This window comes from Microcaecilia unicolor, chromosome 9 (genome assembly GCF_901765095.1).
Source record: "Microcaecilia unicolor chromosome 9, aMicUni1.1, whole genome shotgun sequence".
NCBI lineage: Eukaryota > Metazoa > Chordata > Amphibia > Gymnophiona > Siphonopidae > Microcaecilia > Microcaecilia unicolor.
In genome coordinates, this window is record NC_044039.1 from 56,317,409 (window position 1) to 56,341,076 (window position 23,668).

The window sequence follows — 23,668 nt, forward strand, 5'->3', positions numbered from 1 at the left end:
CGATTAGCACGTTCAACAATAGCTTGACCAGTGGAGTTATAGGGGATACCAAAAAGGTGCTCAATATGCCAGAGGGTCAGGAACTCCTGTAAGGAGGTGGAAGTATAAGCAGGGGCGTTGTCTGTCTTGAGAGTTTTAGGAACACCCATGACCGCAAAAGCTTGGAGAAGATGAGAGCGGACATGAGATGTAGTTTCCCCTTTTTGTGCAGTGACCCACAAAAATCCAGAATGAGTATCAACAACCACATGAAGCTTAGACCATTGACCAAAAGGGGGAAAGTGAGTAACGTCCATTTGCCAGAGGCTATTAACTTCCAGACCACGAGGATTAACTCCAGGAAAAAAGGTAGTAGGAGCTGAAAAGGAACATTGTGGACAATTTTTGATAATAGCTCTAGCTTCTTCTAAAGAAATTTGAAACTGGCGAGCTAGGCTAGGTGCATTTTGATGATGAAGTTCATGACTGCAGTGTGCTGTGGAGAAAAAATGAAGATGGCGATCCGCTCGAGCATTCCCTTCAGACAGACCACCAGGAAAAGGTTGATGACTGCGGATATGACCTATAAAGAGAGAAGAAAGGCGATTCTCCAAGTAACCTTGGAGGGTTAACAGTAAAGCATAAAAAGAGGCATCCATTTTGAATGATACATAACTGTCGGGCATGCGACGGACAAGATTAGCACAATATTGACTGTCAACAATAAGATTCAGTGGTTGATCTGAAAATAAAGAAAGAGCCAGGATGATGGCAGCAAGCTCTGAACGTTGAGCAGAGGTTTGTGGAGAGGTAAATTTGACGTGCCATTTGTTAGTGGGTGAATTTAACATTCCCTGGGGCAAAACTTTCCAACAATACCTAGTAGTAGGGTGTGCATTATTGTAAACAGGTACAGTAAAAGCAAAGTATTTATAATCTTTTTCCTGGAGAGGAATTGAAAAAAAAACAATCCTTCAGATCTATAATAGCTAATTGATAATCATAAGGAATCAAATTAGGATTTGGAATACCACATTGTAACGGGCCCATTGGTTCTAAAATCGCATTAATAGCTCGTAGGTCATGTAAAAATCTCCATTTTCCGGATTTTTTCTTGATCACAAATACCGGAGTATTATATGGAGAATTGGTAGGCTCAATGTGATTTAATTGTAATTGTTCTTCCACCAATTGATGTAAAATCAACAGTTTTTCTCTGGTAATCGGCCACTGCTCTACCCAAACAGGTTTGTCAGTTTTCCATTCCAAAGGAAGAGAAAAAGACATATTTATGAACTGTTAATCAGGTAGGATCAATGATGCATCTAATTGTTCCAAAAGGTCACGACCCCATAAATTAAAGGGTACTTGTAAAATACAGGGCTTAATATGTCCTAGAACCTTGGTATCGTTAGGATATGTAATAGATAACCATTGAGAACTTTGGGAGGCTGACTGAGTTCCCCCTATTCCTGTCACATGTGAAGTATCTTCAATGGGCCATTCCACAGGCCATTGTTTATAAGCTATGACAGAAACATCCGCCCCGGTATCTAATATACCAACAAAGGGCTTTTGTTGCAATAAAATTTGAGCAGTGGGTCGTGCATTAGAAACCGGTTTTAAAACTGCACTTACCTGTCGCGTAGATCCAAAGCCCCCTGTACGAGAGACAGTAGAAGGAATAGGTGCTGTAAAATATGGTAAAATAATTAATTGTGCCCACGAGTCCCCGGGAGAAATTGTTAAAGGTGATGAGGACCATACTTGAATTTTAACAATGCCTGTGTAATCAGCATCAATAACTCCAGGGATAACATGAATACCTGCCTTCGATGCAGAGGAGCGAGGTAATACTAAACCTACAGTAGCCGCTGGAATGGGTCCTTTAAAGGTAGTATTATATACCAAAACTTCATGAGGTAAGATGGCAGTTTTACATTCCGCTGCAATAAGGTCAATTCCTGCACTACCTTGTGTAGCAGTAGTACTATGAGCAAAAGACCCTTGCACTCCCTTTGGACCGAGGTTAGGAGTTAACCCGGAGCAAAGTTTTTTGGGGGTGGCGGTGTGGAATTAATTGGATTAGAGCGACATTGATTGGCCCAATGATATCCTTTTTGACATCGAGGACATTTTCGAGAAGGTCGAGAAGGTCCTTTTGCAAAGTTGGCACCCCCTCCTGGGGCTCTACACTGAGCTCGAAAATGTCCTGGTTTCTTACAATTAAAACACGTCCCCTGTGGCTTATTACCTTTTTGTATAGCTCCTGCTAACAAATTCATAGAATAACCATGAGTCCCCACATCTGCACATGCGCTCAATAAATCTGCTAAAGTAATTCCTGGGCGATGAGCTACAGTCTGCAATGCCTTTTTGCAATCTGAATTTGCATTTTCTTGGGCTAATTTAATCAATAACTCTGTTTGCGCATCAAGATTATCAATTTGCCTAGTTACAGCTTCCTGCAATCGATTAACAAATTGAAGGTAAGATTCGGTTGCACCCTGTTTAATTGATGCAAAAGATTTTGTTGGTTTATTCCCTTCTGGTGTTCTTTTAAATGCTCGCAAGATACAAGTGCCTATGGCTTGAAAACAGGTATCGTTTTGTTGAATTTGCATATCAAGGGTTGAAAATGGTCCCGATCCATAAATTTGATCAGGCACCAAATTAGTCCCAGTGATAAGTTGTGCTGCTTGCTTATATTCATTATCCCACACTACATATTGCGCAGGAGTTAACAGCATACGGAAAAGGTCTTTCCAATCTTTTGGAGTCATTAAGTAACCGTTACTAATCCCTTCTATCATGCCTTGAACAAATGAACTTTTTAAACCTGATTCTACGATAGCTCTACGTAATTCTCTCAAAACTTGATAAGGTAGAGCAGTCCATTCTGCATGATGTGTTTCGTTCCCTGCCTCTATTGTTGTAGTTCTAGTAACTGGGTATAAATTAGGATTAGGTTCCGAATTATCCCATAGATCATCGTTCCAATGAATTCACCATTTTTTCGTGCTTGCTGTATACCTAATTGAATTAAACTAGGTCGTTCTACGCTCTTTGGTGTTTTGGTAATAATAACGCTATCATTAGCGTTGTTGTTTTGGATATTTCAATTGGTTTATTAGGGGTAGTAGTAGTAAAGTCAGGAGTTTTGTTTTGCTCTTCCCTTCCCATATCGGTGGCCAGCCGACAAGAAGGAGGAGAAGGTGTAGGTCCAAGAGTCGCGGGAGGTAAAAGAGACCAGGTCTTGCCTGGCAATTTGTTGGATATATTTTCGTTAGTAATGCCTGTCAATCCAGAAGAGAGAATTACTATAGTAGAATATATCTCTCTCCAAGTCAATAATATAGGAGTCGAAACTCTAGGCTCTAAACGAAACTGCTGCCCTATCTTTTCCCATGTTTGAGGATCGAATGATCCCTTCTCTGGATACCAGGGACATTGACAAACTATTTCCTCAATTAAACGCTCTATATCTTTAAGAGTTATTGGATTTCGGGAGGAACCATATCTTTGCGTTATAGTATATAGCTCCTGTGCATGTTGTTTATGTGATGATGTTAAATTTCCCCCCATACTTACAGTGTTCCGTAGAAGGAATGGCGCGCTGACTGTTCCAGTCGTAGTAAGTACGTCACGTTTTCACCGATCACGTCGGGGATCACCAGATGTTGCAAAATAACTCTCCTCTCGTGTGTCTGGGCAAAAAACTCTTTATTTGGGAGTCAATCCCCTTCTTATATACTCTATGAATATTCATGGATATTACATGTATTATCATTACTATTGGTTACATTTTGCTTACACAACCATGATCATGCATTGCTTACAAGAACAACTCTACATGAACAGCTCGTGAACCTGCTCAGGAATGTACAAACATCACCTGCTATTCTGCTACTTTCTCAGGAAAGAACAAAAACATCACATGCTAGATTCTCAGGAATATACAAAACATCATCTGCTGCCTGTATCCAAATACATTCTATCTACAGAAGTGGTCAACCATGTCGAATGCGCTTGATAGGTCATATTGAAGTAGTAGAATGTTTTTGCCCATTGCTATTTCTTGTTTGAATCTGGATGGGAATGTGACTAGTATTGTTTCTGTACTATGTTGGGAGTCAGAAGCCTGATTGAGATTCGTGCAGTATAGCAAATTTGTTGAGGTGTTCTGGTAGTTGCCTGGCTACTATGCCTTCCATCAATTTGGTAGTTAGGGGAATGGATGCAATCGGTCTGTAATTTGAGATTTTGTCTTTTTTTTTTTTTTTTTGGTGTTTTTTGGGATGTGTGTTAAAGGTGTTTCCTTTTACTTCAGGGAATAGGCCTTGTTGGAGCATATAGTTGATGTGGTCTGGAAGTTCAGTGATGAATTGCTTTGGGGGGACTTTCAAGATAAAATTGGGATAGGTGTCTAGTTGGCAATGGGCACAGGAGAATTTTCTGAGTGCCTGCTCCACTGTCTGGGCAGTTATATGGGTGAAATTGGTCCAGATATGGTCTTCTGGGAATTATCCTGATTTCGGATCCAGTTCGTTTATAAAGCATTCCAGGTGAGTGTTTCCCTGGTGAAGATTATTGCGTAGGTTGGTAATTTTTTCTTCAAAGTATTTGGCTAGTTTATCAGCAGGTGGGAGATTTGCATTCGAAGATGTTACTGAATTGGTATTGAGTATATTGTTTACTAGTTTGTACAGTTTCTTCATGTTTTTGTAGTCTGTGCCTTTGTTCTATGTAACATTTTCTTTTGGTGGGTCTTATTTTATGTTTGTTTTTTATTTTCTTTCCATGCTTTTAGTGATCAGTTTTGGTTTTTTCTCCAATCTCGTCGAGTCTTCTGGATTGTGTTTTTAGCATTTTTAGTTCTTCGTTGAACCAGTGTGTTTTACGATTGTGTGCGGTTTTGGTTCGTATTGGCGCTATTATGTTTAGGACTTTATTACATCTTTCATCCCATTTCATGAGGAAGTCAGTGGTGTTAGTTTGAGTCGACCAGTTATCGTACAGAGTGACCCCCCACTAGGTATGGGTCCGTTCTTGAGTGAGGCGAGGACCTTTCTTCTTCTAGTGTAAGGTTAGGGTTAGTTTAAAATGGTCGGACCATGGAATGGGTTCCCATTGTTCTGTTATCGAGAATATATGGTTTGAGGATAGTTTGTATGTTAGTAAATCTAGTGTGTGACCGTTAATGTGTTTTGACTTTACATGTGGCCAACGGAAGTCCCACAATTGGAGAAATTAGTTGTTGAGCTACTAGACCTTCACTCATTTTGATCAGGAGTGGTATTGAGGCCACTAGTATGTAGTTAGATTTCATTTATCTTACTGGTTGGGTTTTTAGGGATTTGAGTTAGTACTATGTTTCCTTTGTCAGAGGGGAAATGACCATTTCTGAACATGTAATCTGTGTTAGGTGAAGCGTTTGAACCATTCTGGTGGGTTTTTCATCATGTAGTTTGAGCAGCTGTCTAATAGACAGCATGTGTGTATTTTTGTCAGTGTTTTTTTTTTTTTTTTTTTAACTTCGCTGATTGTGGGTGCTTGAAATGAGGACCAGATTCTGTCTGCTTGATATGATCATTGTTTTCAGTCATGTAGGAAGTCTGTAATTGATGTTCGTGTAACAGCAAGATTTGATCTTGTTTTTGTTTTTTTGTTTAAAGTATTGTGCAAGCTCAACTGCTTTCGGTGGTGATTCATTTGATGCTATTAGAGTTTAGGTGTTTAATATACTATTCATGAGTTTGAATAGTTTTTTTGTGTTAATATGTTCTGTTGGTGTATTTGATTTTAGCTCCTCCAGTTACTTTTGTTTGTCAGATTTTTTTTTTTTTTTTTTTTTTGGACCACATTCTAGTCTTCTACAGAGGTTTTTTGTTTTTCATTTCCAATAGCTTGTTTTTAAACCATGGTTGTGGTTGCTTATTGCTGCTTGTTTTCTCTTTGAATGGTACTGTTTCGTTCAGTGTATTTTCACTTATTTCGTCCCAGTTTCTCAAGAAGTGGATGCTGTTGGGTGGTAGGTGTAGATCATTCAGTGCTGTTGTCCAGAATCTTTGGTTATCCATGTTTTCTCTGGTAGTGTAGGTGTGTGGTGGTTTTTGTGCTCTGGTCTTTCTGTTTTTTTTTTCCATTTTAGTGTGAATGAGGTTTTTGTGGTCTGACCGTAATACTTCTTCCCAGTTGGGGTTTTCTTTTATTTGGTTGGTGCTGTCTGATAGCCTGTGGGTTAATATGTTTAGTTGGTGGCCTTTTGTGTATGATGAGGGGGCCTGTGTTGTGAAGTTCCATTGGTTTAGGAATTCTGTGAAGGATTTGGTATTGGTGGTATGGTTTTCTAGGTGCAGATTGATATCTCCTAGTAAGAGGACATCGGTGAAGTTGGTGCAGGTGTTTGATATAAAATCCATTAAGTTGTCTTGGACCTTTGTCCATCTTCCTGGGGAGTGGTAGGTTAGTGCACAGCATAATTGTTCGGTTAGTGTTGTGTCTGTGATTTTGCAAGCTAAGATTTCATTTGCTGGGGATGTATTCAGCAACAGGCTTTACTGTTAGGGATGATATAGATATTACAGCAACCTCTCCCTTTTTTTTTTTTTTTTTTTTTGTTCTGTTGATGTGCATTTTATATACTGGTGGGCACAGATCGAGCAGTATCTTTGCTGCTGATCTCGGTGTTAATCCCTTTCATCTCATGAGACAAATGTATTAAGTTGTTTTCAGGCAGTTGATAACCTGGATACGTGTCTTCAGATTGAAATTCAATAAATTTTAGGAGTAGAATTAGCTCTTTCTCCTCAGATAAATGAGATAGTAAATCTTTTTATTCAAAAGCTTTGGATTATTCATTATTGGTCTTTTAGTTGTACAGTCTTAAATTTTATATGTACTGGATTATTGTAATTCTGTTTATATTGGCTGCTTGAAATTTTTAATTATAAAACTGCGGACAGTACAGAATGCTGCAGTTAGGATTATCTTTTTAGTTGACAAATATGCCATCTCCCCTTATATATTACAGTTAAACACTGGCTTCCTGCGGAGTCCAGGTTACAATTTAAGATCTTGGGTGTTGACGTTCAAGGCCATCTAAGGAGATGGAGATTCATCTGATCAATTTCTTTGTATTTTTGAATAGGAGCCATGGTAGTTACCAGAAATCTAAGTTTTTTTTTCTTTCTATTGGTAAATTGAAGGCCATGTGCCCTCATCAATCTTCTTTACCATATCAAACTGCTTCTACTTAGAACTCACTTACTATTTTTCTGAGTTTAAGAAGTTGTTGAACTTTTCTATTTAGAAAATGTTTCCAATTGATGTATGTTTTCTCAAATTCAACTTAGGACAATTGTGTAAGTATCTGGAGTATGCTCCTTATCTATGTTATGTGCTTTGAATTTGTTAGTTAAGTGGGTTGTAAGACATTAATGAAACGTATGTAATATGTAAACTGCTTTGATAGTATCCAATCCCATTCCCTTTCTCTATCTCGGGGAAACTTAGAAATGGAAACTCACAGGCAAACAACAAGAAACCAGATTCTGTGTGCAGTGCAATAATAGAAAAATACAACACGTGCACTTTCTCTTGTACTATGCAAAATTCAATGTGCAGTGTCTTTGTAATTCCAAAAGCTGACACATTCATATCAATAAATCAAAGCTAAAAAAATTTTCTACCTCTTTGTTTGGACAGGCAGCTTCTGTATGCCTTGTTTTGCAGGAGTTGGGCTTTGCTTACACATTTTTTTTCAAGATTTTTTTTATTGGTTTTAGTACAATGTAAATAGTACATAACATTAACCAAAAGAAAAATGATGTATTATGGAGATATATAATTGATTATAGTGTGCCAAGGAATTATACAATTTTAGTTATAATAATAATTCTAAGATAAGTAGTTATCATTTATGTAGTTTTGTTTGTAATGGAATCAAGATAGGAAGCAATTGGAGACCATACAGTATTTGTTTTAATTATTGATCAGGGCCGTGCCAACACGGTAAGCGAGGTAAGCATGGCAGGGGGGCACCACCCTCTGGGAGGCGCTGCCGCACCATGCTTACCTCGCTCGCCCTCCCGCTCCCATTGTTCAGCAACTGCCCGCCCTCCTCCCCCCCCCCCAACATCCCTTTTCTTTTTTTTTCTTTTAAATTTACCTCCGTGGCGGTCCAGCAGCGCAGCGTCAGTGAAGGAGGCGGCGCTCGCCTCCAGACGTCTCTAGCCTTCCCTTCGCTGTGTTCCGCCTTCTTCTGACGTCAAGGAAATGACGTCAGAAGAAGGCGGAACACAGCGAAGGGAAGGCTAGAGACGTCGGGAGGCGAGCGCCGCCTCCTTCACTGACGCTGCGCTGCTGGACCGCCACAGAGGTAAATTTAAAAAGAAAAAACAAGAAAAGGGATGGTGGGAGAGAAGAGGGCGGGCAGTAGTTGAACAATGGGAGCGGGAGGGCAGGGGAGAGACGAGCATGGATGCGAAGGGGGAGGGGAGAAGAGGGCGGGCCAGGCCAACTGGGACATGATGGGAGCGGAGGACAGAGGAGAGAGGAGCATGGATGCGAGGTGGGGGGTCATGGAAGGGAGAGAGGGGAATTGCTGGATAGGGATTAATGGAGGGTGACAGAGGAGCATGGATGGGAGGGGCAGGGCTCAGGGAGAGAGGGGAATTGCTGGATAGGGATGAATGGAGGGGACAGATGGGCATGGATGGATATGGATTGCAGGGCTCAGGGAGAGAGGGGAATTGCTGGATAGGGATGAATGGAGGGGGCAGGGGACAGAGGAGCATGGATGGGAGGACAAGGGCTCAGGGGGAGAGAGGAGAAATTGCTGGACATAGAGGGGAGGGAAGAGAGATGAAGGAGATGAAATGAGGGAAAAGGAAGAGAGGAGAAAAACTGCACATGGATGAAGAAAATAGGCAGAAGCTGAGGACCAGAAATGAAGAAGAAAGGAGGAAAGGAAAGAAATAAATGGAAAGGAAGCCCTGGAAACGGAGTTAAGAGGACAGATAGCAGCAGAATCAGATACTGGGCCAGCATGATCAGAAAAAGAAAGTCACCAGCCAACAAAGGTAGAAAAAAAATCATTTTATTTTCATTTTAGTGTTTGGAATATGTCCACTTTGAGAATTTACATCTGCTATCTTATTTTGCAATGTATAGCAGTTTGTTTCTAAGAATATTGCTGACAATTCCTGTCAGTGTGGCAAGTGGTGAGCGATAATTTTCACGGGGGGGGGGGGGGGGGGTCGCCGCCGCCGCCAACGCCAACTGATAGTCTGCAGGGGGGGCGCCAGAGACCCTAGGCACGGCCCTGTTATTGATCCTGTGAAAGTGGCGGAAGCCAATTCTAACTTGTGGTACATTAGAACAGATTGCCACCAGACATGTTCATTTAACATTGAAGAGGTTTTCCAATTTTTTAGAATCATACGTTGTGCTATAGTAACTAATATGCCAAACAATTTGTAATTATTGGGAGAGAACGTGAATTCTGGAGACCAGGATTTCAAAATTATTAATGAGGAAGTTAGTGGAATATTTGAATCAAATATTTTACTAATGATGGTCCATATTACTTTACACAGTCACAAAAGAGAGGGACAACAGCATACAAGTACAACAAAGCAAACAAAAAAGAAGCAAAAACTGGGCCTTCAGGATTGAGAAAAAATGCAGTCCTTTATTATCATAAATACCCGACACGGGCCGTGTTTCGGCGTACAAACGCCTGCATCAGGGGTCTAACATAAAGATACATAAAAATAAATATAAATATAAAAACCATAAATTGGTTCAACAATATCAATAAACCATAATTGCACATCATTGTCATATCTTCAAGCCATATACATATACATTTATAACTGCTGTACTATATATACACACCACACACAAAAATACGTATATATATAAAAAAGAAAACATTTAAAAGAACATTTAAAAACATATTGAACAACATTTGAAACAAACTTTCAAAAAAATTGTTTCTGAAAACAACCCTTTAAAAATGTGTATTCCTAGATATCTATATATGCCCACCTATGTATATATCTCTATAAGCTCAAATGTCCATATACATATGTGCATGTACATACATATATATACACATACCCAAATATGTATATTTTCTTAATTGAACCCTTATATATACATACAAGTCAATTCACCCATATAGTCATATTAAGTCACATGTTTCTGAATGGAGCATTGTCAGAGTCTACTAGACACTATAAAATCGCATATACTAAATGACCCTTTCTTACCAATAGACTCCTATCGGTCAGCTTGCAAACTGAAGCACAAAAGGTAAGTAAACCAATCGGGGTAAGAATCCTAATGTGAGAGAGCAAGAAAAAGAAAAAGGGGTTGTGCATAATCAATCATCTGATAGTGGCCAAACTATAAACAATAGATTCTTCAAACAGAGAAAAAAACAGAGAAAAAAACGCCCCCTGTCTCAAAAGGACTCCCTTATATCGTAAACAATATATTAACTGAGGTATATCATGATAAGGCCATATTCAACATCTCTTATACCGAAAAAACAAATAGATAAATGAAAAAGCATTATTTCCAGAGCCCTAAAGACTTTTAAAATACAAGTGCTCGTATGCAGTACCGGATTGCATGGTATTCTTGGTATTAAACCCCGATTGGGGCTGCTTTACCTCACCTCAAAGCCATTTAATATCCATAAGTGCAAGGGAGCATGTATAAAAATCATTATATAACTAACTTTCGTAGATTCGTCTTTTAGAATCAAAGGGTCTTTATAACACAGTTTTGATACAACCCACAACATGAGGGGAAGAACGGTGGGTATAAAACTTTCTAAAACAAGCCTAATCCCAAGCAATACAATTATTAAGAAAAGACTAAAAAAGAAAGACAATGCCTACCCGTTGTTCGAACCGCTCGTCTCTATTCAGAAAAAACGCCTTCAAACCTGGCAACCGCCAAAAGTAGTGGCGTACGCACGCAAGTTTTCAAAAATATACTTCCTATAGTGACGTAACGGGGCGGGGTCCGACATTTAAGGTGGTCCTTCGGAAATCTCCACAATCGCCCACTCTAGACTCTGCATCAAAATCCCCATAATAAGGGGCATGCGCACAAGATTACTTCAGCCTGTATTTTCTGTAACAACGTGATAGGGCAATTTTCAACATTTAAAACAAAAAATATACTAAAGAAACTAAAAAACACTCGTAATGCCCTGCTTTTGACTTCATCCAGGAACAGAGAGCATGGGAGCTGAAAACTATTCATGTCCATTCGTCCAATTTTTTATTCTTCAAACTAAAGATATGATAAACCTCATCACATGCATTTCTATGGGATCACATAACAGACATGTTGTAATAGACAGGGGACACATCACTATCTAAAATTTCCATATATATTTGTAAATATAATATCCATAAACCCACTTATCATTAAAATATTTATCATTAAAGCATAAAACATAAAACATGGTTAATAATAACAATATAAATCGCTGTCACATGATACATACCAGTGTGTAATTCATATTTAAAAATCAAAAACCAACATCTAAGTCTGAAAATGTAGTAATAAATTATACTCCTCAAAAGATTGATTTTATCAGGCTAATATCCCTCAAATATTGAAGAGAACCATTCTCATTTCAAATGAGATAAGATCAATCTTTTCTATTATTGATCACTGCTGATGTAAAAATTACTCAAAGTTCATCCAAAGAGAAGAAAAGCGAAAAAAAGATATAATCAGAATCCAATAGAATTCTCTACAGTACTTAAAAATTTTACCAAACATCCAATTTAAAATATTCTCAGGGATGTCATCTGTCCAAGTGCTCGTACTGAGCACAGACATAAAATGTAATCCACCATCTCAAAGGAACACAGATAGGTCCGTTTCTGAATTGAGTCCGGTGGGGAAAACCGTATTCAACTCAAAAATGAAACGTTGTTCCTGTTGTAGCAATATCTTATTTAAATCTGTTCCCCGCCATGAGGCCTTAGCTACCTTCAGTACCAGGAACCTGAGATCAGAAAAATCATGTGCACAGTCTATACAATGTTGAACCAAGGGGGCCGTAATATTCTTTCTCCTGATATTACTTCTGTGTTCAATCATCCTTAATTTAAGTTTTCTAATGGTCTTTCCTATATAAATCAAATTACAAGTACAAATGATAAGTTAAATAACACCCTCTGTGTTACAGTTAGAAGAATGATTAAGATGATATTGTCTACCTGTCTGTGGGTGAATAAATGTTGAAACCGTCAAACTGGATGAACATACAGAGCAGGAGCCACAGGGCTGGTGTCCTGCATGTACTGATGGTTGTAATGATCCTGACGGTAATGCTGATGGTGCCACAATTTCTTTGATATTTCTACCACGTGTGTGGGCTATAGTGAGCCATTTATTCTGAAAACATTGGTGACCCTCCAAGATGTGCCAGTGTCTTCGCAATATTTTCTTAATGTCATGAGAGTAGTTGGAAAATCTCAAACTGCAAACAATATCTGGTGTACTATGTATCACTTGTTTAGACAGTAGTTCCTCTCTATTGGCATTAAACGCTCTCTTAATGCCCCTCTGAACACATGCTTCAGGGTAGCCCCTCTCTGTAAATCTCTTGGCCATAGGTACTACTTGATGTTTAAAATCCGAAAGGTCACTACATACCCTTCGTAGCCTCAGAAACTGGGAGGTGGGAAGATTCTCTTTCAAATTCCTGTCATGATAGCTCTGAAAATGGAGATAATTATTTTTATCCGTAGGCTTTCTATAGATAGTTGTGTTGAAGCCGTGTTCATCTTTTTTGATCATGATATCCAGGAAGGGAATTTCACTGGTATCAAAATGCATTGTAAACTTTAAATTGGTGTCCAAACTGTTTAGCCATCCATAAAATTCATAAAGTCTATCAATTGTTCCCTTCCATAATACCAAAATATCATCAATGTATCTTTTCCACAACCGCAGTCCGTCCTGATATGGATGATTTTCCAGGAATTTCTCTTCAAAAAAGGCCACATATAAAATGGCAATATCAGGGGCCATCCTTGCTCCCATTGCGGTTCCTTTTATCTGTTTAAAGAATCTCCCTTGGAACGCAAAAAAGTTATTCTGAAGAGCTATCGAGGCTAACTGAGTGATGAATGCAGTTGGTACTCTCATATTTTGTTCTCTCTTGTTCAGATATTCGGTAATTATTTGAATAGCCTCCTGTTGTGGTATATTAGTGTATAAAGATTCCAGGTCAAAGGTGACTAGAGTGACATCTGATAAATCTTCTTCAAAGTCCTTCAGTATGTTAATGGCATGTGAGGAATCCCTAATGTAGGATTTAACCGACGGTATTAATGGTTTGAGGAAAGAATCCACAAATGCAGAGAGAGGCTCCAAAATTGAGCCAATACCCGAGACAATAGGTCTACCTGGTGGATTCTCCAACGTCTTATGGACCTTTGGTAATATATAGATGACAGGTATAATAGGAACTTGCGTTATTAAAAAGTCCTTTTCCTTTTGTGTAAGGAAGCCTGAATCGAATCCAAAATTGACCCAGAAATCAATCTCCTTTCTAATGTCATCTGTAGGGTCCACATCCAAAGGGGCGTAAAATTCATTTTTAGAAAGTTGCCTCTCAATTTCTGCAATGTAATTAACTTTATCCATAATCACAATACCTCCGCCTTTGTCCGCCGGTTTGATAATGATGTCAGAGTTATCTCGGAGTTGATTGAGAGCCACGTTTTCCTCTTTAGATAAGTTGTAGAACCTCCTTTTCTTTCTATTCTCCAAATGTGTTATGTCTCGCAGGACACATTGTTGAAATGCAGAAATTAAGGGGTCTGTGGGTCCTGGAGGGATCCATTTTGAAGGCCGTTTGACCATCGATGAATCATTGTAAATTGATTCTGTCTTTGCAAAAAAATGAGTGATTTTTAATTTCCTTTCAAATTTAAATAGATCTATTCTAGTCTGTAAAGGGTTATAATGATCCGTAGGAATAAATTTAAGACCCTTTTGCAGAACTGAAGTCTCAACATCTGATAAAATGTGTTGTGATAGATTGATTATTGGAATGTCTGGTCCCTGTATGATAGATGCCGTGGGTGACCTGCATTCCAGGTTTTATGCTTTAATGATAAATATTTTAATAAGTGGGTTTATGGATATTATATTTACAAATATATATGGAAATTTTAGATAGTGATGTGTCCCCTGTCTATTACAACATGTCTGTTATGTGATCCCATAGAAATGCATGTGATGAGGTTTATCATATCTTTAGTTTGAAGAATAAAAAATTGGACGAATGGACATGAATAGTTTTCAGCTCCCATGCTCTCTGTTCCTGGATGAAGTCAAAAGCAGGGCATTACGAGTGTTTTTTAGTTTCTTTAGTATATTTTTTGTTTTAAATGTTGAAAATTGCCCTATCACGTTGTTACAGAAAATACAGGCTGAAGTAATCTTGTGCGCATGCCCCTTATTATGGGGATTTTGATGCAGAGTCTAGAGTGGGCGATTGTGGAGATTTCCGAAGGACCACCTTAAATGTCGGACCCCGCCCCGTTACGTCACTATAGGAAGTATATTTTTGAAAACTTGCGTGCGTACGCCACTACTTTTGGCGGTTGCCAGGTTTGAAGGCGTTTTTCTGAATAGAGACGAGCGGTTCGAACAACGGGTAGGCATTGTCTTTCTTTTTTTAGTCTTTTCTTAATAATTGTATTGCTTGGGGATTAGGCTTGTTTTAGAAAGTTTTATACCCACCGTTCTTCCCCTCATGTTGTGGGTTGTATCAAAACTGTGTTATAAAGACCCTTTGATTCTAAAAGACGAATCTACGAAAGTTAGTTATATAATGATTTTTATACATGCTCCCTTGCACTTATGGATATTAAATGGCTTTGAGGTGAGGTAAAGCAGCCCCAATCGGGGTTTAATACCAAGAATACCATGCAATCCGGTACTGCATACGAGCACTTGTATTTTAAAAGTCTTTAGGGCTCTGGAAATAATGCTTTTTCATTATCTATTTGTTTTTTTCGGTATAAGAGATGTTGAATATGGCCTTATCATGATATACCTCAGTTAATATATTGTTTACGATATAAGGGAGTCCTTTTGAGACAGGGGGCGTTTTTTTCTCTGTTTTTTTCTCTGTTTGAAGAATCTATTGTTTATAGTTTGGCCACTATCAGATGATTGATTATGCACAACCCCTTTTTCTTTTTCTTGCTCTCTCACATTAGGATTCTTACCCCGATTGGTTTACTTACCTTTTGTGCTTCAGTTTGCAAGCTGACCGATAGGAGTCTATTGGTAAGAAAGGGTCATTTAGTATATGCGATTTTATAGTGTCTAGTAGACTCTGACAATGCTCCATTCAGAAACATGTGACTTAATATGACTATATGGGTGAATTGACTTGTATGTATATATAAGGGTTCAATTAAGAAAATATACATATTTGGGTATGTGTATATATATGTATGTACATGCACATATGTATATGGACATTTGAGCTTATAGAGATATATACATAGGTGGGCATATATAGATATCATCTAGGAATACACATTTTTAAAGGGTTGTTTTCAGAAACAATTTTTTTGAAAGTTTGTTTCAAATGTTGTTCAATATGTTTTTAAATGTTCTTTTAAATGTTTTCTTTTTTATATATATACGTATTTTTGTGTGTGGTGTGTATATATAGTACAGCAGTTATAAATGTATATGTATATGGCTTGAAGATATGACAATGATGTGCAATTATGGTTTATTGATATTGTTGAACCAATTTATGGTTTTTATATTTATATTTATTTTTATTTATTTTTATGTATCTTTATGTTAGACCCCTGATGCAGGCGTTTGTACGCCGAAACACGGCCCGTGTCGGGTATTTATGATAATAAAGGACTGCATTTTTTCTCAATCCTGAAGGCCCATATTACTTTACAAAATTTTTGAATATGAGGGCAATCAAATAGCATATGCAGTAATGTTCCACATGTTCCATTACAATGCCAGCATAGGTTTGTGGGGGTTAGACGTGCAGAGTGTAGTTTCCCTCGGTGTCCACACAGATCTATGGTAAAGGAAATAAATTGATTGTAATATGTTAGCAGATGGTAATGGTTTGATGAGAGAGAACCATAGTTTATCTTTAGTGTGTTCTGGAACTAATATATGTATGTCATTCTCCCAAGTTTGTATTAGCGTGTTGTGTTTTTTATAGATGGAAGCCAAGAATAGTTTGTATAGTGCGGATGCTACATGTGTGAAGTAGAGTCTCACAAAGTTGGAATATTGTGGGAGTTGAAAGAGAAGGAATTTTTTTATTTTTTTTACTAAATGATTTTATACATTGTGATATTTGCAGCCATCTGTAATATTGTGAAGAAGTAATATTATATTTAGTTTGGAGGTCTGAGAATGAGTTAATGGATTTTTCTTTGCTGTTATATATATCTTTGAGATACCAAATGTTACAATCAGACCATATTTTCCAATAAAAAGGTTTATCTATAAGAAAATCTGGATTATACCACAGTGAGGAATGTAGAGATTTATTAAGTGGAAGCTCAAGGATACTGTCTAGGTGTATAAGGCATATTTTGGTGTTAGTGATGATTATATTTTCTTTTTGTGATGCACTTAATGTAGATGTAAGAAGATGGGGAAGGTGAAAAGGTTGAACTATGTTTTGTTCTATAGATAGCCAAGTAGGAGTATAACCAATGTTAGTAGAAAAACATTGACATCCCTGCTGAGCTATAAAGGCTTTGTGATAAAGGATACCAAATTTTTCTTTTGGGGCTTTGAGTTTTTTTAATGAAATTCTGGATTGTTTAGATTTCCATAGGAAAGATGTTAGGAGTGTGTCTATTTGTTTGTAAAATGATGAATGAAATAATACAGGTATCATGCTGAGTATGTAATTGATTTTAGGCATTACCATCATTTTGATTCAGTTCTTCCCCACCAAGAAGTATTTAAGGGGTGCCATGATAAAAGAAGATTTTTGAGAGAGGTCAATATGTTGTTAGTTAAATTTGATAGTGTCATGTATTGAGGAGTAGAGATAGATACCAAGATATCTAATTGATTTATTAGACCAGGATAGTTTGAAGGGATCAATCAAGTCTTTTGACATGAGAATGTTCAGTGGAAGGACTTCAGATTTGGATTGATTTTTGTAACCTGAGACAGCTGAGAAGTTATTAATGAGTGAGAGTAATGCCGGTATGGAAGAGGATGGATTGGTGATATAAATAAGAATATCAGCATATGCTGATAATTTGTACTGTTTACTTTTGTATGATATACCGGTAATGTCAGTTTTTTCTTTTATTGCAATTAAGAGAGGTTCTAATACTAAGTTAAACAGGAACGGAGAAAGTGGACAACCCTGTCGGGTGCCTCGACCCAGTGTGAAGGATCCCGACAGGGTATTATTTGCTATAATTTTTGCAGATGGGTTAGTATAAAGTACTCTGACTTTATCGATGTAGTTGTCAGGGGCTCCAAACCATTTAAGCACTGCAAATAAGAATTGCTATTCGACCCTGTTGAATGCCTTCTCTGCATCTAGAGACATGGCCATGGCAGGGACAGGACAAGTTTTCGCTATTTGGGAAACGTGAAAGAATAGTCTTGTTATCTGTGATGAGCCTGTTTGGCATAAATCCCACTTGCGAGGGAGATATTATTTTTTTAAATCTATTAGAATTTTGGCAAATATTTTATAATCCGAATTAAGAAGAGATATTGGTCTAATTTTGGACTAGTTTGGGTCTAGGATGGGGCGCATCCCCCCTGTTTTCTTTTCCACAAGGAAGTACCTGGAATAGAATCCCTGCCCTTCCTGCCCTGGTGGCACAGGCTCGACCGCATTGGCGCTGAGAAGGGCGGAGAGTTCTTCTGCAAGTACCTGCCTGTGATGGGAGCTGAAGGATTGGGCTCATGGTGGGCAATTTGGTGGAGTGGAGGCCAAATTCAGGGCGTATCCGCACCGCACTATTTGGAGAACCCACTGGTCGGAGGTTATCAGAGGCCACCTTTGGTGAAAAACTTTCAACCTCCCCCCGACCGGCAGGTCATCCGGTACGGACACTTTGATGGCGGCTATGTTCCCATGGATGCAGTCAAAAGCCCGTCCCCGGCTATTGCTGTGGAGGTGCAAGGGGCTGCTTTGGCGCACGCTGTTGACGGGAACGAGCGCGCTGGGACTGTCCCTGTGCCTGAGGAGGCCGGGCCGGCTGGGTGTACCTACGCTTGTTGTAGGTGTAGGGCGCAGCCTGCCTGGCCCGGGAAAAACGTCCACCTGTAGAGGTGGATGCTGAAGGCGCCCGGTGGGAGAACTTGTCGAGGGTGGTTTCCCGCTGGTGTAGTTGGTCCACCAACTGCTCGACCTTCTCGCCAAAGATATTATCCCCCCGGCAAGGGACATCCGCCAGTCGTTGCTGGGTGCGGTTGTCCAGGTCAGAGGCATGCAGCCAGGAGAGTCTGCGCATCACTATACCTTGGGCCGCAGCTCGAGATGCCACATCACAGGTGTCATATATACCCCTGGACAGGAACTTTCTACATGCCTTCAGCTGCCTGACCACCTCCTGAAAAGGCCTGGACTGCTCCGCAGGGAGCTTATTGACCAGGTCCGCCAGTTTCTTCACATTGTTCCGCATGTGAATGCTCGTGTAGAGCTGGTATGACTGGATGTGGGTCACGAGCATGGAAGATTGGTAGGCCTTCCTCCCAAACGAGTCCAGAGTGCGAGACTCCCGCCCCGGGGGCGCCGAGGTGGTATCCCTTGAACTCCGTGCCCTCTTGAGAGCAGAATCCACGACCGCCGAGTCATGAGGCAATTGGGGCCGCATTAACTCTGGGTCAGAGTGGATCCTGTATTGGGACTCCATTTTCTTGGGAATGGTGGGGTTAGATAATGGCTTCAGCCAGTTCTGAAGCAGTGTCTCTTTGAGGACATTGTGCAACGGTACCGTGGAAGACTCTCTAGGTGGTGATGGATAGTCGAGGACCTCGAGCATCTCAGCCCTCGGCTCATCCACAGAGACCACGGGGAAGGGAATGCATATAGACATATCCCTGACGAAGGAGGCAAAGGAGAGGCTCTCAGGGGGCGAGAGCTTCCTCTCCGGTTAAGGAGTGGGGTCGGAGGGAAGGCCCTCAGACTCCTCTGAGGAGAAATATCTGGGGTCCTCCTCCTCCCCCCACGAGGCCTCTTCCTCGGTGTCGGACATGAGCTCTTGCAGCTCAGACCTGAACTGGGCCCGTCTCGACTGCGAGGAACCACGTCCTCAATGATGGCATCGAGCGGTGGACTCCCGTGCCGGCGGGGATGAAGCTCCCTCCATCTACGTCGATGGGGATTCCACCTGCGTGGCGGTCGACACCGGTGTACCGCAAGCAGCGTCGGTGTCGGAGGCCTCGGCATTGGGCTAGAGCGTGCCGGCAAGGCCTGGCGCATCAGTCCTTCCAGCATCCCCGGAAGGATGGCTCGGAGGCACTTGTCAAGGCCCCCTGTCGGGAAAGGCAGGGGGGCCGGTGCGGGTGCCGGAAGCTGCTCGGGTCCAGGAGACGGTACCGAAGCACCCATGGACAGACGCAGCGACACCTCTTCGACCGAGGGGGAACGCTCCTCTCGGCACTGCCGCTTCCTCGGTGTCGCGTCATCTCTGGAGGCGCCGGAACTAGTAGTCCCGTGAGCCGTGGGCGACCGATGACGATGTTTCTTGGTCTTCTTTTGGTGCCCATCATCGGTGCTCAGTGGCAGAGATGAAGAGGAGGTAGAACCCCCCCCCCCCCCCCGGCCTCGAGGGATCGGGTCTGACAGGGTTCGGTCCCAATGGCCCTGGGTAGAGGGAGTGGCCGGGGCCGACTGCCCGCGCGGCCGCTCACCCCCGCCGTCGCCGGTGGTCTGGCGGGCCAACAGTACCTGTGCTGCTGGGGTTGATGCCATCGTCGGTGCCGATTTCGTCGACACTGGTACCGAAGATCCGGCCGTCGACACCAATGCCGTCGACGTCGAAGGGCCGGCGCAAGTTCCAAAAAGTTGGTCCCGACGAACTTGCCTCGCCACCTGTGTCCGCTTCCGTAAGCCGAGACACAAGGTGCACGTCTTGGTATTATGCTCCGGGCCAAGGCACTGGTACCTCATGAAAGGCTACAGAGGAAATTGGAGGGTCATGGGATAGGAGGAAATGTCCTATTGTGGATTAAAAACTGGTTGAAGGATAGGAAACAGAGAGTGGGGTTAAATGGGCAGTATTCACAATGGAGAAGGGTAGTTAGTGGGGTTCCTCAGGGGTCCGTGCTAGGACCGCTGCTTTTTAATATATTTATAAATGATTTAGAGATGGGAGTAACTAGCGAGGTAATTAAATTTGCTGATGACACAAAGTTATTCAAAGTCGTTAAATCGCGACAGGATTGTGAAAAATTACAAGAGGACCTTACGAGACTGGGAGACTGGGCGGCTAAATGGCAGATGATGTTTAATGTGAGCAAGTGCAAGGTGATGCATGTGGGAAAAAAGAACCCGAATTATAGCTACGTCATGCAAGGTTCCACGTTAGGAGTTACGGACCAAGAAAGGGATCTGGGTGTCGTCGTCGATAACACACTGAAACCTTCTGCTCAGTGTGCTGCTGCGGCTAAGAAAGCGAATAGAATGTTGGGTATTATTAGGAAAGGTATGGAAAACAGGTGTGAGGATGTTATAATGCCGTTGTATCGCTCCATGGTGCGACCGCACCTTGAGTATTGTGTTCAATTCTGGTCGCCGCATCTCAAGAAAGATATAGTAGAATTGGAAAAGGTGCAGCGAAGGGCGACTAAAATGATAGCGGGGATGGGACGACTTCCCTATGAAGAAAGACTAAGGAGGCTAGGGCTATACAGCTTGGAGAAGAGACGGCTGAGGGGAGACATGATAGAGGTATATAAAATGAGTGGAGTGGAACAGGTGGATGTGAAGCGTCTGTTCACGCTTTCCAAAAATACTAGGACTAGGGGGCATGCGATGAAACTACAGTGTAGTAAATTTAAAACAAATCTGAGAAAATTTTTCTTCACCCAACGTGTAATTAAACTCTGGAATTCGTTGCCGGAGAAAGTGGTGAAGGCGGTTAGCTTAGCAGAGTTTAAAAAGGGGTTGGACGGTTTCCTAAAGGACAAGTCCATAAACCGCTACTAAACGGACTTGGAAAAATCCCAAATTCCAGGAATAACATGTATAGAATGTTTGTACGTTTGGGAAGCTTGCCAGGTGCCCTTGGCCTGGATTGGCCGCTGTCGTGGACAGGATGCTGGGCTCGATGGACCCTTGGTCTTTTCCCAGTATGGCATTACTTATGTACTTATGTACTTATGGGTATCGGTTTGCGAGATCTGCCGGCCGCACCGACCACACTTTTTGAATCCACTCGGGACCTTCGAGGACATTGACGGAAAAATCGCGTCGGCGAAGTCAAAGTCGTCAATGGTGGCGGTGAAAAGCACACCCGAAAAAGAAACGAGCGCGCGGCCACAAGGGCGCAATGAGGTGCCCTCGACAAACCAACTTCTTTTTTTTTTTTTTTTTAAACACAGAAAATAAAGAAAAGAAGCGTGAACGCGCATGATAAAAGGAGAGAAAATTCGCGGCTAGGCCGCGATCCGGTTTCCGGGGCTGACCAAGAGAGACGGTAACATGTCTCTCTCCAGCGCGGAATCGAAAAAAAGTGAGCGGGAACGGTCGCGCACGGGCGAGAAGACGGCCGCGTAGGCGCGGTGGCCGTGCCCTGCGTGCGGGACTGCCCGCGAAGTTTTTGTTCCAGTTGGTGGGGGCTGCCGTGGACGTCAACCCAGTGGTGAGAACAAGCAGCCTGCTTCTCCTTGGAGAAAATGTGGGATACATAAATAAAATAACTGGCTTATCTTAAATTACACATGCAAATCAGCATCATGCTGCAATTTTTGGAGACCTTTACAGAATTAGGATTCAATTATAGTATCTTTTAAATTGCTTTGAGGTATAAAAGTGTTTAAATAAAACCATATTAAATTTACATATATGTAACTATATAGAAAAACATTGCAGGAAAGGCAGCATAAAATTTTAGTATGAGAGATTTCTACCCAGAGACATAATCAGAGAGAAGGTAATATTTCATAAAAATGCTTTGAACATAGTTGTTTGTCCATGGAAAAACCCTTGCTAAAAAACTGTCCTACTTCATTTCTGCTATAACTACCTGCATCTGGAGAGAGGCCGAGTTAGGCATTGGAGGACAGTTTTATATCTGCCTATAAGATAATGCATAGATTTCAGTGGATTCACTTGAATTTGCTTCAATGCCAGCACAAATATATGCAGGAGCTAAGCTGTTGGTGTTCACACTCAGTCTTCAAGAGCAGCCGAATTCAGGTTTAAAGGATATCCCTAACATATATGAGAGAGAGAGTGGTCTACAATCAAGGTAGTAGGCATCTTGAAAACATGACTGGTGAACCTTGGACTGGGAGTGAAGACCAAATAACTAAAAAAAAAAAAAAAAAAAGTCACCTTTTGGTGGGACTTTTAAACTCCTGGGAAATCCTGTTTGGCATTTCCTTTTGAAAATACACTTGCAGCCGACATTATCATTTTTCATAAATGTACTGCTGAACGAATTGAAAACGCTCTGAAAATGTTAAATACCTATGGGGGGGAGGGAAATCAGCAATGGAAAATGTTAATGATTCAGTCAGCATTTATATATCAACTTTTTTGATTTTAAAAAACTTTTTTTAAGCTACCAGTTATGCAGAATCATTTTGCTCATTATGCCATAAATTTCTATTTCCGAAGGGACTTTGGTGCAGCCAGTGTGCCTTCCCCACAAAGATGAGAAGTTTGAAGCTGGGACATTGTGTGTAACTAGTGGCTGGGGCAGGACAAATGAAAGTAAGTGAAATCAATATTTGCATTTTCTATAGTACTGGTTCCAGTAGTTATCCATATTTGGCTTGTAAAAAAATTACAGCATATGTTATAAATTGTTCCATGCTGAAACAGGTCATGGAACTGACAAGGGGAAACTACTTTAGATCAAATTCTCACGAGAAATTGGGAGCTGGTGCAAGGAATAAAAATGGTGAGCTCTGCTAGGCAACAGCAATCATAATGCAGATAAACTTGGGTATGATGACTTGAGGGCAAATAAAAAGCATAACTACTGCAGTAGCAGTAGTAGTTATGGTAATAGGAACGAAGGCCAGACTAACTTCATGGACTTCATTTCAAACACATATGTAATCAACTCCATGTACTAGTATTAGGAGACCCAAACTCAACACACGAGAATGTAAGGAATTCCTCCACCTATGGGATTTCAAATGGCCACAAATGCAAGCAACCCATGTCAAAGGGCACACACTTGATCTTATCTCACACAAACTTTCAGCAGACCAGAACCTAATAGATGTTAAGTGGACAGAAACACCCTGGTCTGATCACTACAAATTAAACTTACCCTACACTGGCGAAAGAAGGGATTACACCAAACACAAGAACACACATCCTACAGCACAAGAGGTCAAGTAGACATGAAAACATTCTGGCAACAGATATACAACAATGAATGGATAGCACAAACAAGACTCCATATATTACCTCGTGGAA

General features: G+C 40.9%; 1 protein-coding gene across 1 annotated transcript in view; it reads left to right on the forward strand.

The window, feature by feature from the left end:
* OVCH1 (ovochymase 1) overlaps nucleotides 1–22,959 on the forward strand; it is an 86,478-nt gene extending 63,519 nt beyond the window's left edge. Inside the window, exon 6 of the mRNA XM_030213671.1 lies at nucleotides 22,856–22,959. Coding sequence (XP_030069531.1) covers nucleotides 22,856–22,959 — 104 coding nt within the window. The remainder of the gene's footprint in view (nucleotides 1–22,855) is intronic.
* Nucleotides 22,960–23,668: the final 709 nt, after the last annotated feature.